Here is a 23,690-nt window from a genome sequence, read left to right on the forward strand (position 1 = left end):
TTGTTTTCATGACAAATTTCTATCAAAAGATCTAAAGCTGGATGATTGGGCCGTTTTTCATAGAATTTTTCGTTCACTATTAAACCTTGCTTATTATTATATTATTTATTACCTTATTTAAAACTTTATTATTATTTATTTATACAAAAAAATTGATAACTTTTAAGTTATCAAAAAATCAACTGATTTTTTAGTTGCAACAATCGGAGAAAGCACTTCATCAGATCTGTATGACCACTCAAAAAAGAAACTTTTATCACTATTGTTATTAAATTTTGTCGTTTTTGACAAAATAAGTTCCATTTGAGTGCAAAATCTTTGAACGTGCACACAAAAACAGAACGTTATTCAATTGTTCACAAAGTTTTGACTTTCGATAAAAGCAAAATTCGGAACAACTGCCAATCAAAACAATTTAAGTTAATTCACATTTGACGGGATTTTGAATGATTCTAATAAAATTTTTCTACGTTAAAAATATTACTCGGACACAATTAACTGAATAAAAAAAACATTTGTGCTCATTGAGTTCTTCACCCAATAATGTGATTTGGAGCGGCTGGAATTTCAAACCTTTTATTTTTAGCAATCAATTAGAGTAAAAACAATACTGTTGTTTTTTTACATCAATAGTTCATTAAGCTCTCAGGCGACGGTAACAACCGTGTGATTTTATTTTTAATCAACACCTGTTGTGACAACATTGGTTCTTCAACTGGCTCCACTGTTATGTTTATTAGACGGCAAGTGTAAGTCACTTCTTTTTTTTAAATAAAATCTCAACAGTAGCCATAAAACAGCATCTTTTTTGTGCTATCGTTGAAGATTTTTTATGAGCGATGATTGGGCATTGAGTCGACAAAATTCATTGAGTCGACAAAATTTTTGCAAAACGAATCATGATGTTTGATTATACGCATTAATGCAAGGAAGTTTTTAACATCATGCAAGGAACTTTTCGTATGGCCTGTACGGAACCATATATGGTTCATGGATATGGTTGCCAAGAAAGGTCAACCCGGGTTGATCATAACACACGTACTGATCGGTGTGTGTTATCAACATTGATTACAATCACACCATGTTCAATGTTGCCGAAGTAAATTTGAAATGATCTGACAGCTAATTTGTGTTTTTTTTCGAGATGTCCTATTAAGCCTGTGCTGATTTCTGTTCAGATCGTGATCTTCAAACAAGTTGAAATTCCATTTCTTGCCGGCAGATACCAGTGCACATCAATGTTCTTTTTCTCAACTCTCTCCCAGAAGAATCTCTACAACTTAGTCTACGCAATTCTCCATTTCTTCATCCCCCTCATCGTCACAGCACTGTGCTATATTTGTGTCGTGGTACAACTGTCAATGAAGGCCAGAATTCGATCGAGAAGCACTTCAAACAATACCACTTCGGAGCAATCTCAAAGAGGGACTAAGATCAGATTGACTAGTAAGTACAAACTATCCCTTTGGTGTGCTATTATAATAACCCACCTATGTGTGGCCAACACAGTTACCAAATTATTTTTGTAAGGGTTTCTGTTGGGTTAATAAGGGTGATTCTAGGTTTGAGCCCTCTTAGCCTTAAATATTTGTGATAATTCTCTTTTTGCATTTCTGCGATGGGATCCCTAGTCGAGCTTACACGCCTATCTTGTAAGATCTTGTAAGAATCTTGCAAGAGTCTTGTACCAAATTGTATAATCTTACAAGAGTCTTGCAAGATTCTTACAAGATCTTACAAGATAGGCGTTAAATGCAAGACTCTTGCAAGATAGGCACGTAATCTTGTAAGAGTCTTACAAGATAAGCGATTTCTCTTGCAAGAATCTTACAAGATAGGCGTTTTCCCTTGTAAGATTCTTGCAAGATAGGTGTTTTCTCTTGCAAGAGTCTTACAAGATAGGCGTTTTTCCTACAAGAATCTTACAAGATAGGCGTTTTCTCTTGTAAGATTCTTGCAAGATAGTCGTTTTTAATCGCCGGGGACCTAAAAAACATGGTTTTAAATAAAATAGCAAACTTCTGTCGGAAAATTATCTCCAGTCTGTTTATAAAAACTGACTTTGTTGAGATTTTTCCAGTATGTTCTGGGTGTGTTCCCCTCCTCCTTATCTCAACCGGGCTGGGGACCGGCTACGGCGGAGTTACAAACAAACAACTATAGGAGTATATATGCTAATATGTTCTGTATTAGAGTTCTATATGCTAAAACTGGTCCTTGTAATAGCATACCGCGACTTTTTCGTCGACAGCAATTAGCACACATTCATGATATCAAAAAGCTACGTAGGGCCCAATTTGTTCCCTTTAAGCATAATTTTTTCTGAGCAAGATTTGTGCTACGGCGTGACAAAATGCGTACAATTGTGAGGTTTTCAGCGAGATTTATTCTCATTTTGTCCCTGTACATAGAGAAGGCCATAAAGTTTCTCTTACTGCTCGCCAAGTTGTTGCAAATTGAAATGTTTGATTTTTATGGACAAGAAACGACAGCAATTCAACTTAAAATCAAGGTCTAGAGCACAGCGTGCCTACTAACGTCAGGCAAAAAACATATTCAAGTTAGCTCCAGCGACGGAATAGTGAGTTTTTCAAATAAATGGAAAATATCAGAAAAACAGAAAAAATTGAGTTTGGAAAGCAATCATTTATGTTCCGGGGCACTAAACATTCAGATGGACAGAAAATGCATGATAAAAGTCCAAACAATCTAAACGCTTAGGCGCTCCAATTTACATGGAATTTTGAGGGCAAAATTTGTAAATTTCAAGACCCTGTTTGTAAAACAGTATTATCCTATTATCCTCTTATATATAAAGCGTGTGCGATTTCGGAACGCCCGACATTTAATCCGCATCTGATTCCACTTTAAAAATTCTGAACGTCTTTCGAACAGTGGTTACGAAAACAGACAGCTTTCTGGTAAAATTTTGAATAAACAGTGCCGGAAATTTTGAACCAAACAGAAGATGAGGTAAGAAATTTGTTTGTAACTATACAAAATGTGTACTAGATGTTAAACGACGGTTTCGGAAAAAAACCTGCGGAAAACTCCCCTTAGTTTTAGATAGGAAATGAATCCCCATGGATATAAAACCCCACTTGCTTATTAATGAGCTGCCCATTTAGCGCGTTTGGCCATAACTCGCGGGCCATGGCCATAGCCATGCCTTAGATGCCCGTGGGTCTTGATATGACACTATCACAACCAATCAAGTTATCACAACCAAAATTAAAATTTAAATTGGGGGTTTATTTACGTGGGGGTATATTTTCTATCTAAAACTATGTGGGTTTTTTGGGTTTTTTCCTGAACCCGTTAAACGAGACTAAAGGCGTAATTACTCGTTACTAGACAACCGCTTTGAACTCAAAACTTTGCTCTAATTGACGTTTGTGGCGCGTTTTATTAATTCTTCATGTGTACGTAGTTTTCGGTACCAATATATATTTAGGACTATAGACATGAGCCAAATATCTCCAGAACCACTTGAATCACTCGCCTAGTAATTTGACAAATTTGTTGAGCTTATATACCAGCTGGTGGTTGTTGCAATGATCCATGTTTGTCTTTTTTCGATCGTTCATTTCGGTTTTAACTTTATGGAAAAGACGTCCATAAAACCCGAGACATCTTTTTATGCTATTTGCAGAAAGTATTTTTTCGTGTCATTTGCTATGGTAAACCCCTTGAAGTTTAAAATGTTTGCTTTGCGTTGCATCTTATTGCGACTTACAGTGAAACTTGAAAATCTTCAATCCGTGGTTTAGGTTAATATGACAAAAAATGTGTTTTTCTAACAGCGTGGACAGGACAGCAAATTTATTGTAAAACCTATTTATAAACTGAGTTAAATGTTTGCAGAAACTACAGACATGCAGATGCAAACTAAAATGCTGATATCTGCCTATTTCAAATTTGAGCTTTGACCTCTGAGAAGCTCTTTAGCGTTTCAGCTTTATGGTACTGAGAATAGACCACCTGCTGTGAATTATTCAGTAGTTTACTTAGCAAGTTTGTGCAAAACTGTCATCTCAACTTCAGTTTAAATTGTCAATTCATATTCAACAATAAATTTGACTAACGCCAATCCACAACTTCTTTATTGTTCTAACTATTTCGCGTACTGTGCAAAGAGAAAAATGGCGCCCTTTTTAAACGACCTTATAGAGTTTTTCCAACTCATTTAACACTCATGCAATTTGAAAAACTTTCAAAACTTTCAAAATCATAAATATGTAAAAAAAAATTCATGATATATCGCAACCAATGATTATAAGATTCAGAAAAAAAATTATAACTATAGCGCCCGAGTTATCGAAAATTATCTGTTTTATCACATCAGCGAAAAAATTTTGGCTTTAATTAATGGAATAAAAATCAATTTTCCCAAAATGTCAAAAACTGTCAATCGTTTTTCTTACACAGATCAACCATATCAAGCAATGTTTTCGGTTAAACTTTGAAGAGGGATATTGGTATGTTTACAGATTTATCTGAAGCAATTTTGTTCATGACGTGATTTTCTACTTATTACGAATCGTTTTCGTTTTAAACTAAGTAGTAACATAGTAGTTTTCGTAGACAACTAAGTAATGTATAAAGGGGCTATTCAGCCACCAGTGCCAATACATGGCAGAAATTTTACTGAACTATAGCAATGCTTGGATGTTCATGTTATCACGATCATGCTTGCATGAAATGATGCAATTTTTAGTGCTTTATAGCGTATTCTGAAAGTGTTCATTTTAAGTGTTTTTTATGTGTTATTATAATGGGAATAAAACGGCTATTTTGATTTTTTATAGTAGTATATAAAAGGGCTATTCAGTCACATTTCTCCCATGTATAGGTAGTGGTGGCTGAATGGCCCCTTTTATACACTACTTAACCCCCCTACCTAACTCCCATCTCTCATCTGCCTACCTACCCCCTACCTAACTCCCCGCTTAACTACCCCCAGCAAACCCACGCCCCTCCTCATCTACCTACCCCAGCCACCTACCTAGCATAGACCTGCATGAAACTATTATGGTTACTTCCAAGTGATCTCTGAATTTTTGTGAATTTTGTGAAAAGACACCAAACTGTAACCAAATTTAAGACTGTTGAAACCTAAAAAAAGATTCACGACAATTATTTCCAAAACTTGACCTTGGATTTCTAATTCCACTCTCTTTGAAACCTAATGAACCAAAATAAAAAGTTTTCTATAAATTTGTTAGAGTTTTGAGATATAAGTAACAAAAATTAATAATCTGTTGTTTGAGTTTGATAATTTCTACTTAATATTTTTAGGCAAAGTCTCTGAAGCAAATTTGGCATACATTGTTCTCGCATGCATCACAGCTTGGTTCCCGTGTTTTACGCCGGCCTGGTTCTTCACAAGGTTTGATTGACTAATCATCTCGTCGTAACAATTAGTCGCTCGGACGAATGAAAGGACTGTAACTTTAATTTTGCTGATTGAAGTTAAGGAAATCCTTTGTGATAATCTATGTTCAATTTCGTGCTGAAGTGTGTAAGCCTTCAACAATTAGCTATGATTGCTGCCAACTTCTCCGCAAGTAAGCTCAACCAACTTAAAACTTAGCAAAAAGAATAAAGTTGTTAAGGAATCAAACTTTAGTCTAATCTGAGCGCCAACTGCTCTTGGTAACAGTTTCTAATGGTTCTGAATACAATATGGTTTCATTATTCAAACAATTAGGTTAAAGTAAATGATCAATTATTTATCAATTATAACATCATTGCTACTTGTCTTAATTGGTTAATCAAGAAAGTGATTTAGTTCATTGTTTCATAGTAAAAGTCAAAAATCACTGCAATATTTACTTTTATTGACATAAGCACGAATGGTTGTTACGTGGCTCTAAATGCCTCGAATGTAAGGTATTTGACCTTTAATGATCACCTAAAATATCATAAAAAAAATAACTTAAGAAATTTAACAATAAATGACAAAACATCGAAAAATGCCAAATTTGCACTATATAAGTGCTAATAGCCACAATTGTGGGTCCGATGCAATAACGTTCGCTGGGTCCGTGAGTAGCTTAGAGTTTACTCTAACCGTGTGCTATAACCTCGGGTTGCTCAGGTTTGCCCTTCCAATAATCGGTGGGTGTACAAAATATCGGTCCCAACTTGTAAAAATTTTCAGTTTTGACCATTTTTGAGTTATGACAAAGTTTTTCAGTTTCAAAGGTTATTTCTTACTGTCTGATGTCTTTTTTGCTGAATTAAAGTGGCGCCAACAACCTGCGTTTATGTTTATTGGCAAAAGTTTCAGATAAATTTAGTAGTTGTTAATTTTTGTAGAACTTTGAGCGCTCTTAGTCATGAATTTGAAAAAAGAAACAATTGACTGCTGCTCATGATAGTGACATTTCGAAAACCCGATCTTTCAGTTGTTCTCAAACAAATATTCAGCAATTGTCTTGGAGATGTTTATGTTTGCTTAGAAGCAATTTTTTCAAGAACTTTTTGGTAAGGTTAATGTTTACTTGATTCTCATACGCTTGACTTCAGAGTTTTTGCGCGTTAAAAAAAATGTCATTCAATTTTCAAAGAAAATTAAAGCAAATTTGGCAGTTACTCAATCTCACGTGCTCCGCAATCCAGTTTTCCTTTCAATTTGAATCTGCATCATTCGCCCTATAGCCTATTGGGTGCAAATCATTTGCATCCCACACACACACATTCGTGCTACATTCTTACATAACGATTTAAAATGTAATGGGACCCGCTGTGTAAGTGGAGATATCACTTTAGATGCAAATCATTGAAACTGGTACTCTGTTACGTTTTCGTACAGACAGTTTAAAAATCAGCTGCTATAAGAATTTTAAACCTATAAGAAAATTATTGTCAAATTCTGCATTGAAGCAAAGTGAAGGAAGGAAACAGCTGTGGAAAATTTTACGGCAACAACTGATATTTAAACAAGTTTCCAGTCTCTTTATATATATATATATATATATATATATATATATATATATATATATATATATATATTATATATATATATATATATATATATATATATATATATATATATAAATTTATAGCAGATTAAAGCTTCAGTTTGGTAATTTTTTGCGAATAATTCAAAAAAGCTTTTGGTTGTTTTGTTTTTGAAAAATACTGATAAAAAACAAAAATCTCAGACAAAATTTTCAGTTTGGTACTTTCATTTTTTTCAATATATAAGAAATGTCTTTGTTATTCTTTTTTAAAATGCTGATAAGGGCATTGGAATTTAACCCAACAACAGAAGATTCTCTAATCTTACAGTTCGTTGTTTTTGATTTCCATTACAGACCAAAAATTTGTTTATCAAGCTGCACCAGTGATTAGTTTTTGGAGTCTATTGTTTCATCGAAGCTTAAAAGTTCTAATTTCAATGATGCCGGAAATTTTTTAAATGTGCTTTGCAGATCAAAGTTTTGAGAATTTAATGATATGGTTTCGATTTTTGCACAACTCTCCTGAAACACAGATTAATGTTGATCAACATGACATTTTTGTAAATTTTTGCTTCGAATTTTAATATAAATACTACCTAAACTATCTTGCATCGTTTCTGTCTTTCAATAGAAATTAATACTTCCTTTTGATAAAGATACGTATTATTTTTTATTTTTATATAGTGCTTTCAAAAGATTTGCTTGAAATTTATATTAATTCTGTGTGAAATAATTGCAATCGTTGCTTTCTTCCGGTGTAAAAGTGTGGTTGACAATATTAGTTGATAGTTTTTAATGCTATAATTGAGTAATTGGTTTTGACACAATGGGACACATTTAAAAGGCAGCTCTTTAACATTTTTCACCATATGGTCCATTTATTATTAATTGAATTTCGTAGTTCATAAAAAGGTCAACTTTTTGAATAAATGCTGATCTGAACTGAAAAAGTTTGAATAAATTATTTGTTTTCACGCAGGTGCAGATTTCATTACGTTCTTATGATGCAAATTTCCTGAATGAAAATTAAATGTTTGAGTTTTTAATTGACTTCAAAATGCTTTTTGTTTTGTTCAAAATTTCATTTTTGCTGCTTTATTCTAGCGAAACTAACTAAAGAATGGCTGAGCGTTCTTTCATTGTTTTTATTAAATAATTTATACAATCTATTTGACTTTCGTTTGAACATTAAAGAACAATAGATTTCTTTCATCTAATCAATCTATTTGAGTTTCCAATTTTGATGTTGGATATATCGAGAACATTGCCAAAAAGCAGCCGGTAGCCATTGGAACGGTCATTGAAAGAACTTTATATAACCATTTATAGGTCATGTAGATCATGGAAAATTATACTTTCATCACTAGTTTTCAGTTTTTAAACACAACTCGCGATTGACTAATTCGTATTTCTGAATTCAAAAAACGCTTCCGAAAAGAGAACTTTCAAAAAAACTGAGGAGTAAGTTTTCAGAATAAATTGACGTCCATCAGCTGAGGAGCTTAGAAAACGTATTCATGAAACTCGTGCGAGCTTTAGAAACCACTATTTTTCCTACTGTCATGTGAAATCAAATCAGCAATAATAAAAATTTCCATCTTGAGGTAGCTGATATATATATATATATATATATATATATATATATATATATATAAAAATTATAGCAGATTAAAGCTTCAGTTTGGTAATTTTTTGCGAATAATTCAAAAAAGCTTTTGGTTGTTTTGTTTTTGAAAAATACTGATAAAAAACAAAAATCTCAGACAAAATTTCCAGTTTGGTACTTTCATTTTTTTCAATATATAAGAAATGTCTTTGTTATTCTTTTTTAAAATGCTGATAAGGGCATTGGAATTTAACCCAACAACAGAAGATTCTCTAATCTTACAGTTCGTTGTTTTTGATTTCCATTACAGACCAAAAATTTGTTTATCAAGCTGCACCAGTGATTAGTTTTTGGAGTCTATTGTTTCATCGAAGCTTAAAAGTTCTAATTTCAATGATGCCGGAAATTTTTTAAATGTGCTTTGCAAATCAAAGTTTTGAAAATTTAATGATATGGTTTCGATTTTTGCACAACTCTCCTGAAACACAGATTAATGTTGATCAACATGACATTTTTGTAAATTTTTGCTTCGAATTTTAATATAAATACTACCTAAACTATCTTGCATCGTTTCTGTCTTTCAATAGAAAATAATACTTCCTTTTGATAAAGATACGTATTATTTTTTATTTTTATATAGTGGTTTCAAAAGATTTGCTTGAAATTTTTATTAATTCTGTGTGAAATAATTGCAATCTTTGCTTTCTTTCTGTGTAAAAGTGTGGTTGACAATATTAGTTGATAGTTTTTAATGCTATAATTGAGTAATTGGTTTTGACACAATGGGACACATTTAAAAGGCAGCTCTTTAACATTTTTCACCATATGGTCCATTTATTATTAATTGAATTTCGTAGTTCATAAAAAGGTCAACTTTTTGAATAAATGCTGATCTGAACTGAAAAAATTTGAGTAAATTATTTGTTTTCACGCAGGTGCAGATTTCATTACGTTCTTATGATGCAAATTTCCTGAATGAAAATTAAATGTTTGAGTTTTTAATTGAACTCAAAATGCTTTTTGTTTTGTTCAAAATTTCATTTTTGCTGCTTTATTCTAGCGAAACCAACTAAAGAATGGCTGAGCGTTCTTTCATCGTTTTTATTAAATAATTTATACAATCTATTTGACTTTCGTTTGAACATTAAAGAACAATAGATTTCTTTCATCTAATCAATCTATTTGAGTTTCCAATTTTGATGTTGGATTTATCAGGAACATTGCCAAAAAGCAGCCGGTAGCCATTGCTTACGGTCATTGAAAGAACTTAATATAACCATTTATAGGTCATGTAGTTCATGCAAAATTATATTTTCATCACCAGTTTTCAGTTTTTTAACAGAACTCGCGATTGAATAATTCGTATTTCTGAATTCAAAAAACGCTTCCGAAAAGAGAACTTTCAAAAAAACTGAGGAGTAAGTTTTCAGAATAAATTGACGTCCATCAGCTGAGGAGCTTAGAAAACGTATTCATGAAACTTGTGCGAGCTTTAGAAACCACTATCTTTCCCACTGTCATGTGAAATCAAATCAGCGATGATAAAAATTTCCATCGAGAGGTAGCTAATGATTTTGGTAAAAACAGGAAAAAAAACTAACCCATGTTTGGAGGTTTTGCTTTAAAAATGACAAATTAATTTGTTATCGCAGGTACCTAATTGTTTTATTTGACAGGGATTTTTTTCCTGACAAAGATTTTGATGACAGCAATTAACACAATTGAAGTTTCGATCTGAATTGCTGGTAGCAACGTTTGATCCCAAGAAAAGCTCCCCAATTTTTCATTTCTTAAAAAACTAAAAACGTTTTGTTTTGAGAAGTTCCAATTGAACGTTTCATAGCAGATATTTTCATTTTACAATTATGAGAACCGTTTTCAGTAAACAAATTTGAAAAAGAAATTATTATCAATGCTCGGACACGATGACATACTAAATGGAAAAACTTAACCTCTCTAATATCGTTGTGAACAGAATTGTGTGATAGTACATAACGCTCCTAACCGTTATATGACATAAAGTTGAACAAAGTTGAAGGGACAAGATTTGTTCAACTTTTATTTATTTGAAGATGCTTATACATTCAGATACTTATTTGAAGATAACCTCGTTTCAACTACAGGAAACAGTTGACCAGCAGATATACCATCATTTCAAAATCCACGGTTGTTAAGAAATAACATTTACGTTTTTAATTTTGGCAAATAACAAACAGTTCAACTGAGTTTTAAAACACACAAAGGAGAAATGAAGATCAAGCTTAAAAAAACAATCTATAGTTTCTACCAATAAAAAATTTGATTCAGAAGGGATACTTTGATAAAGTTATACAAACTGTATGTCAAACCAATTGTGCAGTACGGTGTACTAACTTATGATTGCGCAAAAACAACATAGCTTAGCAACCTAACTGATCACAAAACCACATATAATCGGAATAGCTTTTTGACTAAAAAAATTTCGATAGCCCCCGGGAGATCAAACAGAATAATAAATTACTGGAAATTATGGAATTGCATCTGTAAGAGTTGCTAAAAATGATGAGTATGAGTTAAGACCGAGTTATGAATGTGGCTTTTGATATCATATCTTCAGCGATGAAGAAATCCACACAATTGATTCTGATCACAAAAAAATGAAAATAGTAAAAACCTTTAGGTTAATGACATGCGAACAACAAACTCTCATGCTCTCAACAACAATTTACTCGATATATTGGTTACTCTAGGCAAAAACATTGTAGGAGAAATTTTATTTTTAAAGCACTATATTCTACAAAAAATTAAGTTACAATTACATGAAAAGAAACGAAGTGTTAACGGGACAGCTCTGATAATTTTATCAGTAGCAAAAGGTAACTTATTTATTCTGCAAGGTTAATAGCGGCAACACCCCATGGATAGATTGAATCCTCTTTGGTGACCTCTCGAATAATGTGTTGTATATCTACATTAGTTCAGAAATAATTAGTTATTATTGTATTCAAGAATAATTTTCTCAAAACAATTTTTTGTTCTATGTAAATTTCTACAACAAAGGAAGAAATTCAAAAATAGTTTAATTTAATGTTTAACGTAGCACGAACATAGCCGCATTTGAACTCCTGGCCTAAGATGCTTTTGATTTAGCTATTTATATGCTTCGGGAGGTGAAAATCACTGGGGAGAAAAAGAGTGCCCAGGCATTTCATGCCCTTATACCAGGATAACTTTCAATTGAGATCACTTAAATCTCATTACTCAGCACAATATTATAAGGAGATTAGATCTAAATAGCTTGACGGTAATTTTTTTGAAACTTGGTCCTTGATCGTTTTTGGCGATTTAAAAACCGTTCTCTTAAATACGGAACAACTTGTGAAAATGAAAAAAAGAGCGGAGCAAATTTGAAGTGACCAAGATTCCTTTTGGAATATTTCAATGTTAAATAATCTTTTTTTGCTCTAATCAAGAAAACTAAATAGAACTAAGATTAAATTAATCAAAAAATGTAGAGTAAAAAATATTAACGAAAAAAATCAGGTTGGCCAATAAGATATGTTCACCTTTCATCTGATGTCAGAAATCTAACCTGAAGATTTCACACATATTGTTTGGTGTGATTGCAATCGTTCCCTAAGTTGTGAAATGAGAAGTTTAAAAAAGAAATCCAAAGTTTTGCCTCAAATTGATCGATAGTTTGTCACATTGGAAATACAAAAAGCTTTAGCTTCTATATCAGTTTGGTTTTATTGTTCTCAAAAGGTTTTAGCCTATAGTTGTCGGCTAACAGTAATTCAGCTTTTTGTGTGTTTAAATATAAAAAAGCAGCCGTCAAAACAGCATTTTTTTGTTTTCAAAGAAAGAAGAGAAGGAAGAGAATCGTTGAGCAGCGTAAACTTTTCAAAAAACAGAAAATTTAGCAGGATTTGTGGATTTTCTAAAGAAGGATTTTCCAGAAAAAAAATTTGAGAAATAATTTAATATTTCAACGTAAATTTGATTTTGACTCGATACTTCAATTGATATCAAGAACTATTAATGACAACTGTAAATCGGAAGCAGAGTATTGAAAACGTTTTTTCGGATTTGAATGAACTTTTTAATCAACAGAAAAAATGTGTGAATTCTAACACCTGTAAAAAATTAAATTCGCCTCAATTTTTAGGATTGTGATTTAAAGGAGCAGGACCGTCTTTTGCAGAGTTTAGAAGCCATACTTAATAATTCACAAGACGAATTACAGGTTATATGGAGAAAGAGATCGCAGTAAAAACTTCTAAATACTTTTTCTTTTACAAATTTTCAAATATATTTGATCCAATTACTGAACTCGATTCATTTTATTTTGTCGTTTTTAGGAAGTAGTTTTGCAATTTATTTGAGATCTCACCTATCGAGGTAAATTGATTCTATACTTTGTCTATTATCAATACTTAATTTAAATTATCAAAAATCAGGATGCGGAAAAATAACAAAACTTCATTATTTACGTGAGAAATCACAAAACCGCAAATTTTCCTTCAACAATCTATTCGCTTTTCAAATGTATCTCGTGACAAAAGATTGCAGTGGTCTACTAATGAGAAAGTCTGCTCAAAAGTACGCCTGCTATGAACTTACTAGCCCCCTGTCATTTGTGTTTGAACCAATATTTCCAAGAATCCCATATTAAAACTAATTAGGAAATTCTCAGCGAATCATTCAGGTTGTTTCGTGAAAACTTGGAACTCTTGAATTAAATTTTGACTTTGAAGTATTTGGTTGCAAATAAAAATTATGATGCAATGAGATTGAAGGTAGTCTGGGAAAATGAAGAAGGAGTAAATACTCAAACAAAAAAATTGAGCATAACTGAGCAAGCTGTTTTGGCACAACGTGCCATACCGATGCCATTCTTCGAACAATCAATGCACCGCTGCAACAATAAAAATTATTTTCATTTGTTCTTATATTCTTATTAACCGTCCCTGTTAACCACAAGGATAAAATCATACATTAACTATATAATGGAAGATTATCAAAACATCATACTTGTTTTTCTTGATAGCAGAGCCATTGTCCATTATTTTGAGCAGTCACATAACGTTTTATTTTATGGCCCAAATTTACTTAGTAGCTACTTGATACCCTTTTCAGATACTTAGTTGTTCTTCTGAGCCGTGATGTGGGTATTTGCTTAAGGTCCTCCTACTTTACAATTAGTTTTGTGGGGATACTTCTCTAATTAATCACCACTTAATTTTTTTTTCAATTCGGTCTCGTTGACATTGCAATTAGTCAACGTGTACAACGATGACAGTGTGGACATGTGTGACGGAAATCTTGATCATTGTGACATAATAACTGTCCACGCATGCTCAAAAACAAGCATAGTGAATATTATTGAGTAAAAATTTTAAACTTGATGCAAACTTGAAACATTATTGCTTACTGCCGCTAATTTGAACACGTTCTTACAACCCCAACCCTGTAAAACTACACTAATTCGGAGATAAAGATTATTATTAATGTATCCAAGAATAATTTTTTAAAAAGAATTTTTTGTTTTAAGTGAATATTTCAAACAAAGGAAGAAGTTCAAAAACAGTTTAATTTAAAACAAACATAACCTCGGATGGAGTACTTTTAAACGCGTGAGATGCTTTTGATTTAGCTCCGGGATGGTGAAAATCACCATACACCTGGATAATATTCAATTGAGATCAGTTACATCTCATTACTCATCAAAATATTATAAGAAGATCACTTAAAAGATTTGAAACTTAGTCTTCGACATAGAATTTGAGTCTTTGATTGTTTTTAGCGAATTGAAAGCTCGTATTCTCCTAAATAGGTAGGATCTTGTGAAACTGAAATAAAAGAACCAAGCAAAAATGAAATGCTTTCGGAATTTTTCAATATTAAATCATCCTTTATTGGTCTCATAGAACAAGAACACTAAAGAGAACTAAAATTAAATTGATCAAAAAATGTTAGGTAAAAATTTCATTGAAAAAAATCAAGTTGGCCAGTAAGTTATGTTCACTTTCAAATTGATGTCAGAAATCTCACCTACAGATTTTAAAATTAGGAAATTCTCAGCGAATCATTCAGGTTGTTTCGTGAAAACTTGGAACTCTTGAATTAAATTTTGACTTTGAAGTATTTGGTTGCAAATAAAAATTATGATGCAATGAGATTGAAGGTAGTCTGGGAAAATGAAGAAGGAGTAAATACTCAAACAAAAAAATTGAGCATAACTGAGCAAGCTGTTTTGGCACAACGTGCCATACCGATGCCATTCTTCGAACAATCAATGCACCGCTGCAACAATAAAAATTATTTTCATTTGTTCTTATATTCTTATTAACCGTCCCTGTTAACCACAAGGATAAAATCATACATTAACTATATAATGGAAGATTATCAAAACATCATACTTGTTTTTCTTGATAGCAGAGCCATTGTCCATTATTTTGAGCAGTCACATAACGTTTTATTTTATGGCCCAAATTTACTTAGTAGCTACTTGATACCCTTTTCAGATACTTAGTTGTTCTTCTGAGCCGTGATGTGGGTATTTGCTTAAGGTCCTCCTACTTTACAATTAGTTTTGTGGGGATACTTCTCTAATTAATCACCACTTAATTTTTTTTTTCAATTCGGTCTCGTTGACATTGCAATTAGTCAACGTGTACAACGATGACAGTGTGGACATGTGTGACGGAAATCTTGATCATTGTGACATAATAACTGTCCACGCATGCTCAAAAACAAGCATAGTGAATATTATTGAGTAAAAATTTTAAACTTGATGCAAACTTGAAACATTATTGCTTACTGCCGCTAATTTGAACACGTTCTTACAACCCCAACCCTGTAAAACTACACTAATTCGGAGATAAAGATTATTATTAATGTATCCAAGAATAATTTTTTAAAAAGAATTTTTTGTTTTAAGTGAATATTTCAAACAAAGGAAGAAGTTCAAAAACAGTTTAATTTAAAACAAACATAACCTCGGATGGAGTACTTTTAAACGCGTGAGATGCTTTTGATTTAGCTCCGGGATGGTGAAAATCACCATACACCTGGATAATATTCAATTGAGATCAGTTACATCTCATTACTCATCAAAATATTATAAGAAGATCACTTATAAGATTTGAAACTTAGTCTTCGACATAGAATTTGAGTCTTTGATTGTTTTTAGCGAATTGAAAGCTCGTATTCTCCTAAATAGGTAGGATCTTGTGAAACTGAAATAAAAGAACCAAGCAAAAATGAAATGCTTTCGGAATTTTTCAATATTAAATCATCCTTTATTGGTCTCATAGAACAAGAACACTAAAGAGAACTAAAATTAAATTGATCAAAAAATGTTAGGTAAAAATTTCATTGAAAAAAATCAAGTTGGCCAGTAAGTTATGTTCACTTTCAAATTGATGTCAGAAATCTCACCTACAGATTTTAAATCTAATGTTTGGTATGAAGCTTTCCTTCCCTAAATTGTGCGATTTGAAATTTTTTTAAAAAAATCCAAAGTTTTGCCTCAAATTTATCGATAGTCTTTCACATTGGAAAAACAAAAATCTTTAGATTCTATATGATTTTGATTTCATTGTTCATAAGAGTGTGCAGCATATAGTTGTCGGCTAACAGTAATTCTTTCTTTTGTGTTTAAACAAAAAACAACAGAAGAGACTGCTGAAAGTTTGATGACTTTCAAAGAAATTTTTTCACAGAAAATTTAAACCACGGCCCATCAATAAAACAGCCATCTAAAAATGCCATCAATTTTTTTTTGTTTTCAAAGAAGGAGGAAAATGGAAGAGCCACATAAACCTATCAAATAACAGAAAATATAATATGATTTGTAGGTTTTCTGAAGAATGATTTTTACGAAAAAATTTGAGAAATTATTTGATATTTCAGCCTAAATTTAATTTTGACTCAATAAACAATATTTTAATATTTTGTAAGAGCATTCAATTGGTATCAAGAACTAGTAATGATAACTGTAATTTGGAATGTGTAATGATAACTGTAATTTTGAGTGATAACAATTTTTTTTAAATTTGAATTAATTTTTCCATCAACAGCAAAATTATGTCAATCCCAACACCTGTAAAAAATTAATTCAGCCTCAATTTTTAGGATTGTGAATTAAAGGAGCTGGATTGTTTTTCGCAGAGCTTAGAAGCCATACATGAAAAGTCACAAGGCGAATTTCAGGATATATGGAGAGAGAATTTGTAGTAAAAACGTAGAAAAATAAATTCTTGTACAATTTTTTCAAATCTATATGAGCTAATTACTGAACTTGTTTTTTGTTATTTTGGCGTTTTTATGAAATAATTTTGCAATTTATTTGAGATCTGACCTATCGAATCAAATTGATTCTATACTTTGTCTATTATCAAAATTTAATTTGCGTTTTTAAACGTCAGGATGCGGAAAACTAACAAAACTTTTTTGAAAAATTTCAGCGTCATTATTTCCTTGAGAAATCACAAAACTGAAAATATTCCTTCAACCATCTATTCAGTGTAAATGGAGCTTTTCAAATGTATCGTGCAACAAAAGATATCGATGGTCTACTATAGAGACTGTCTGCTCAAAAGTACGCCTGCTATGAAGTTCCTAGCCCCATGTCATGGGTGTTTGAACCAATTATCCCAAAAATCCCATATTAAATTTAATTAGGAAAATCTCAGCGAATCAATTGCGTTGTTTCGTGAAAACTTGGAACTCTTGAATTAAATTTTGATTTTGAATTTGTTGGTTGCAATTAGAAATTATGATGCAAAGAGATTGGAGGTAGTCTTGGAATAGGAAGAAGGAGTTAGTACTCAAACAAAAAATGAGCATAATTGAGCTGGCCGTTTCCGCACAACGTACCACAGCGATGCCATTCTTCGAATAATCAATGCAAAAATTTAATTTATTCTCATTTGTTCTCATATCTCATTAAGCGTCCCTGTTATTCACAAGGATAAAATTTATAAACTAACCGTATAATGGAAAAACATCAAAATATCATACTTGTTTTTCTTGATAGCAGAGCCATTGTCCATTATTTTGAGCAGCCACATAACGTATTATTTTACAGCCCGAATTTATTTAGTAGCTACTTGAGACCCTATCCAAATACTTAATTGTTCTTCTGAGCCGTGATATGAGTATTTGCTAATTGTTTTCCTACTCCACAATTAGTTTTGTGGTGGTTGTTTCTGTAATTAATCACCATTTAATTTTATTTCAATTCGGTCTCGTTGACATTGCAGTTAGTCAACGTGGACAACAGTTGCAGTGTGGACAAGTGTGACGGAAGTCTGGATCACTGTGACAAAATAACTGTCCACGCATGCTCAAAAACAAGCATAGTGGATATTATTGAGTAAAAATTTTAAACTTGATGCAAAATTGAACTATTATTGCTGACTGCCGCAAATGTCCACACGCTATTACAACCCTAACCTTGTAAAACAAGTTCACAAATAACTGACAGATCTTGAAGTTAATTTCGTCGAGCAGATGAAACTTTTTTCAACGTAATTGTCCACGAAACTAACGAAATGCGAACAGCATTTCTAAGAGCTGCGTATTAAGCTGATTGACAAGCGTAGAAAATCGATACCTCCTCAAACCGAAGCAGACATTTTTTCGGAAACTTGCTTGCCATCCAATCAGCCGAATAATCTAACTTATCTAGCTATAGTTAGCACAGCATGGCTATTATAAAAAGTTATTACGGCATTTAAGGGCCAAATATGATAATTTTCTTTTAATATTAACGTAATGAGGTACTGTTCATGGTTATGTAAATTAAGTTTTGTATGAATTAATCCGAGATGGTATATAATCTCCACTCTTCCTCCTGCACTATTACAAAAATATTCCCTGACCTATATCTACAAAACTAAATCCAGCAAAGTTAGCACCACATGTGTGTTTCCATAAACAGAAGTGCCTAATTTACACAATATTTTGCAGAAACTATTTAACATGCAGAAATGCAAGTCTGCCGTCGATTTAGCTAATTGAACTATGGCCATAATTCATTCCAGGAATCTCTAACCATGTCACATCATCCCGATCCACTCGCGAACCACAGCCAACTGGACGCAACACTACATCCGCAGCAAATGAGCATCAACCACTTAACCGATCGGCCACCAGGCCGAATTCCAACACAACGTGCAATGCAAACGAGTCCACGGGCATCCGGCATGTTTTCCACCCGAGTGGTGACGTCATAATGCGCGCACGGAATAGAATGTTGCTGATGACAGTGGCAGTTACTGCTCTGTTTATTCTGACTAACGCACCCTACTATATCACCGTCATCATTCTCGCCAAAGATGCCGAGGTAACATTTTCAAAATTCTGTTTTGCTATTTGAAAAACCCAAATTAAAGCAATCGCGTTGTTAACATTTCATATCAACTAATTATAAATCAAACAAACCATTCATTTATTATTTTTTAAATTAAAAATTATTAATTTTGTTTTAGGTCAGAATCCTAATAAGATAACATATATGGTTGCCTCTGTGTTACGGCTTGCTCAACAATAATTGATTTTGGAAGCATTTGCAAAAAAACTTTCATTTTCATGTCAGTGAAAAGTAAAGGTGCTAGAAAACACACAATCGTAATCTGTTCAATTTATAAACCACGATCAAAGTCAACTGTATGTAAGAACGTATCAAGGCAAAAGCACATCTAAATGGCCCGGCAAATCTAGCTGTACTTACTGGCAGGTATTTTGTCTGAGCTCAGATTGGTCACCGATACGTTTTCGAAACATAAAAATATTAAGCCTAAAAAGAGCGCAATCGATTTAGTATATTAGTAGGCTCAACGAAAATTATGTTAAACGAACTTTTTCTGAGCTTTCTACGCCAAATAGAACGTATTTTGTGTGCATTTAATCTTTTTGTAAGGCTTACATGGTTAAGAGATTACGTCATAGTTTTCTCGCTGCTTTATTTAAATAGCGCATTGTTCATTTAGTTTACTCGGTAACATCCTCCGGCCCGGAAGAAAATGTTGGGAGGATTGGCACAAGCTTAACGAGTGGGCGGACGAGCGATCCGGATGACGTGCGTAAGGCGGCGGAGCGGGCGACGCTGTCGGAGCCGTACCGAAGTTCCTCAATCCGAGCGGTTGGATAGTAACCCCTAGGGTTGCTTTCTTCAACGATCCAAACTAAATCACCGACCTTGAGGTGCTGCTCGGCAGGCGTCTGCCACTTAGATCTACGGTTCAACGCAGGTACATACTCCTTGAGCCAACGTGCCCAAATTGCATTGGCGTATGACTGTGCACGGGCGTACCGCTTACGATGATCGAACTCGTCGACGCCAACGATAGACGGAATTCTGGTTGCTTGGTTACCGAGTAGAAAATGATTGGGTGTTATTGCGCCTAGGTCAGACGGGTCGGCGCTTACGGGCGTTAAGGGACGTGAGTTTAGTGCGTATTCGACCAGACAAAAAGTAGTGTTCAACACCTCATCTGTGAGGCGACGCGTACCGAGGATAGTGTACAGTACTCTTTTAAAACTCCGAACTAACCTCTCCCAGATGCCACCTTGGTGTGGCGCACTGAGTGGATTGAACCTCCACTTAATGCCCTTATGTGCAAGTTCGGCAGCGATGTTAAGCGTATTCCATTTTTCCACACATTCACGGAGCTCTTTCTCCGCTCCAATGAAGTTCGTACCATTATCCGACCAAATCATAGCAGGAGTACCCCGACGGGAGACGAACCGCTCCACTCCCATTACACAAGAACTAGTGTCCATGGACGGGACAACTTCAACATGGACAGCACGAGTAGTGAGACAAGTGAAGAGAAATCCCCACCTCTTCTCGGTAGTCCGACGAACTGTGACGTAGAATGGGCCGAAGTAATCAACCCCGGTGTTGGTAAAGGGAGGAGACTGGTATGCCAGTCTCTCCTTTGGGAGGTCTGCCATGATAGGTTGAATGGTTGCTGCACGGAACTTTCTACACAACACGCAGTTTGATTTGATGGAACGCAGTGTGGAACGTAGTTTTAGGATGGCATAACGTTCCTGTACCTTTGACCTTAAGTAATCAATGCCCTGATGATGGTTCTTCAAATGAGTATGCCGCAGAAACAGTTTAACAAAAGTATGACGTGCATCCAGCACGATAGGATGCTTTGTGTCAAAGTCAATTTCCACTAGCCGTCAGAGCCGACCAGAAGAACGGATGAGACCATGAGGCCCAATAATCGGAGTAAACTGAGCAATGCGGCTGCTCTTCTTAACAGATTTGTTGTCAAGAAGATCCTTTCTTTCAGTACTAAAGGACTCTTCCTGAACCAAGTACTGGAGATGACGCTCGGCTTCGTCAAGCTCAACAGGATCGGCTATGCTGCCGTCTACGGTACGGTAACTTTCATGAGATGGTAAAAGACGGAGCACATAGGCGGTGACACGCAGTAATTTTTGATAAGAACTGAACTTATCAAACGGGATTAGATTGATACTTTGTTCCTTAGGGGGCTTGGTTACGGATGCGGCTAAAGATGAGATGGAGTCATCATCTTGTTCCTTGGTTACAACGCCGAGTTTGATGTTATCAACGACGTCAGTATTTGGCACAAAAGGGAATTGCTTGGTTCTCAAGAAGTCAGGACCCCTCACCCAGCTACTTGATTGCAAAACTTCAGCGGACATGCCACGCGTGCCAGCATCTGCCGGATTATCACAAGTGGCGACGTGGTTCCATTGGTCAACGCTGGTGTTCTCCAGGATTTCACTAACACGATTTGCAATGAAGATGGGGTGTTTGTTTGTTGAGTTTATCCACTGCAAGACGATGGTACTATCTGTCCACATAAAGACTTTATCCACAGTAACCGTTAATGCTCGACAGATTCCCCTTTTTAAACGGGCAGCGAGGAGAGCGGCTTGTAATTCCAACTTAGGAACTGTCATTACCTTCATAGGTGCAACACGGGCCTTGCCCAAGACAAACGCCAGCTCTGTTTTAATCTCCCCGGAGGTGCAAGTTACTTGAGCCCTGAGAAAACCTACTGCACTGAATACGTCTTGCGAGCTATCACCAAACATGTGGAGTTCAAGATGTTGAAATGGTCCTGAAAAGTAACTTCTCGGTATAGTGATCTCAGCTAACCGCGGCAGTTCAACACACCAGGCAAGGAATCTGTCAACTGTGTCTTTAGGTAACTCGTCATCCCAACTTTGTCCATTGACACGCCAAATGTCTTTCAAGATTAACCGAGCACCAACAGTGAACGGTGCGACAAGACCAATTGGGTCGTAGACCTTTGACACAAGACTTAGGACCAAGCGCTGTGTTAAACTTTTCGTGATGGTGCTGTTAGTACCCCTGCTCACAACCAGAGTATCGTTGTTGTGATCCCACTTAAGCCCAAGCACGTGCATTGATTCCTCCTTGGATGAAGCGATGACCTTCGGTTCAGTGGATTGAGCAGACCCATCAATTCGGTCAGCCAGATCTGGTACATTGCTTACAAACTTAGTAAGCTTGAACCCACCTAGATGGAGAAGATGTACCAATTCCTTCGACCTAATGAGGGCCCTCTCGGGGGATTCCACTGAGTCCAAGTAATCGTCCATGTAGAAGTTCTCAAGGACGGCTTTCGCAGCTTCTGGGTACTCCTTAGCATTATCGCGTGCCGTGCGCTGAAGTGCGTAGTTGGCGCAGGTGGGTGAATCTTTTGCCCCAAAGATGTGGCGCGTATACTGGTGTACCACAACATTTGATGTGGGGTCCTCCCGCCACAAAAAGCGCAATGATGTTTGATCACATGGTAACACTCCAACTTGGAGGAACATTCCCTCGATGTCGGCGGATACGGCAAATGGATGTTGTCTGAACCGTAGGAGTACATAGATTAGGTTTTGCAGTAGAACAGGTCCGGTGAGTAATGACTTATTGAGAGATGCGCCATGGAATTTTGCTGCTCCGTTTAGTACCCTACGAACCTTGCCCGGCTTGTTCGGGTTAACAACCGGATGGTGTGGTAGGTACCACTCTCGTTCCGAGCGACTTTCCACCTTATGAGCATCTTTGACCCTTACTACGTAGCCTTTGTCTAAGTCCTCTTTGATGGTATTCGAGTACTTTTCCCTTAATGTCTGATCTTTCGTTAGCCGCTTTTCCAAAGACTTTAATTGAACAAGCGCTGAGAAATAATTGTTGGGCAGTTCGATGTTATCTTCAGCCCATAGCATTCCGACATCGTACCTTTTTCCATTATGCACGGTGGTGTTTTCAAGAATTTCATGCGCACGTGCATCCGAGGCGGATCGTGGGTCTACTTGCTTAAGTGCGCCGTACGACTCCATGTCGTACCAAGATTTTACCTGACTAGCGAGTTCAAATCCTGCTCCATATTAGCTTTGAAACAAGTCGAGACTAAACCTGAAGACGACGGAAGAGGGCCGCTTAGAACCCAACCTATGGGCAAGCGAACAGCGAAGGGCGAGGACTTCTCGTCGGCAGCGAAGTACTCTAACGGGCGGATGGCATGATACACATCCTGTCCAAGTATCATCTCGATGTTTCCATAGCAATATGTAACTGGGTCTAGGACTGCTAGGTGCGGGTATGTTTCCTGAAGTGCTTTAATGTTGATGATATCGGCGCCTACATTTAAATCTTCCTTTACGTAAGGGCTTACTTTAAATGGTTCAAATGCTTGGTTGTCGCGTGGTGTTACAATTAGTTCAACTAACTTAGTGTCTATAACCTCCTCGGTATTTATACCCTTGACTGTTAATTTCAATGCTGTACCGTGCAAACCAAGTCTATTTGCAAGATCATTGGACACCCAAGAGTTACTGCAAGCGGTATCGCACAAAACTAAAGCCGTGGTATCTTTACCGGAGGAGCTCTTCAACTGTAATTCAGTCACCTGAAGGAGGCCTTTCACATTACTCACAGATGACAAAGTAGTGGTCTTACTCGATGATTGGACACTAGGAAGTTTACTTTGATTTGCGCCAGCATTAGAATTAATGTTGTTGTTGTTTGAAGGGGATTTTGGTGGATACACCCTCTCAGCTCCATGAAGAAGTGTGTTATGGGAGCTGTTGCAACCGTCCTTCCTGCATTTCCTGGGGTTTGG

The 23,690-nt window shown here is 35.2% G+C and overlaps 1 protein-coding gene across 1 annotated transcript in view; it reads left to right on the top strand.

Moving 5' to 3' along the window:
* LOC142338507 (gonadotropin-releasing hormone receptor-like) overlaps positions 1–23,690 on the top strand; it is an 81,661-nt gene that overhangs the window by 50,645 nt on the left and 7,326 nt on the right. The window contains exons 4-5 of the mRNA XM_075388290.1: positions 1,179–1,446; positions 18,606–18,907. Of these exons, the coding sequence (XP_075244405.1) occupies positions 1,179–1,446; positions 18,606–18,907 (570 nt within the window). The remainder of the gene's footprint in view (positions 1–1,178; positions 1,447–18,605; positions 18,908–23,690) is intronic.

Source organism: Convolutriloba macropyga, chromosome 4 (genome assembly GCF_964194025.1).
Source record: "Convolutriloba macropyga chromosome 4, txConMacr16.3, whole genome shotgun sequence".
Lineage (NCBI taxonomy): Eukaryota > Metazoa > Xenacoelomorpha > Acoela > Convolutidae > Convolutriloba > Convolutriloba macropyga.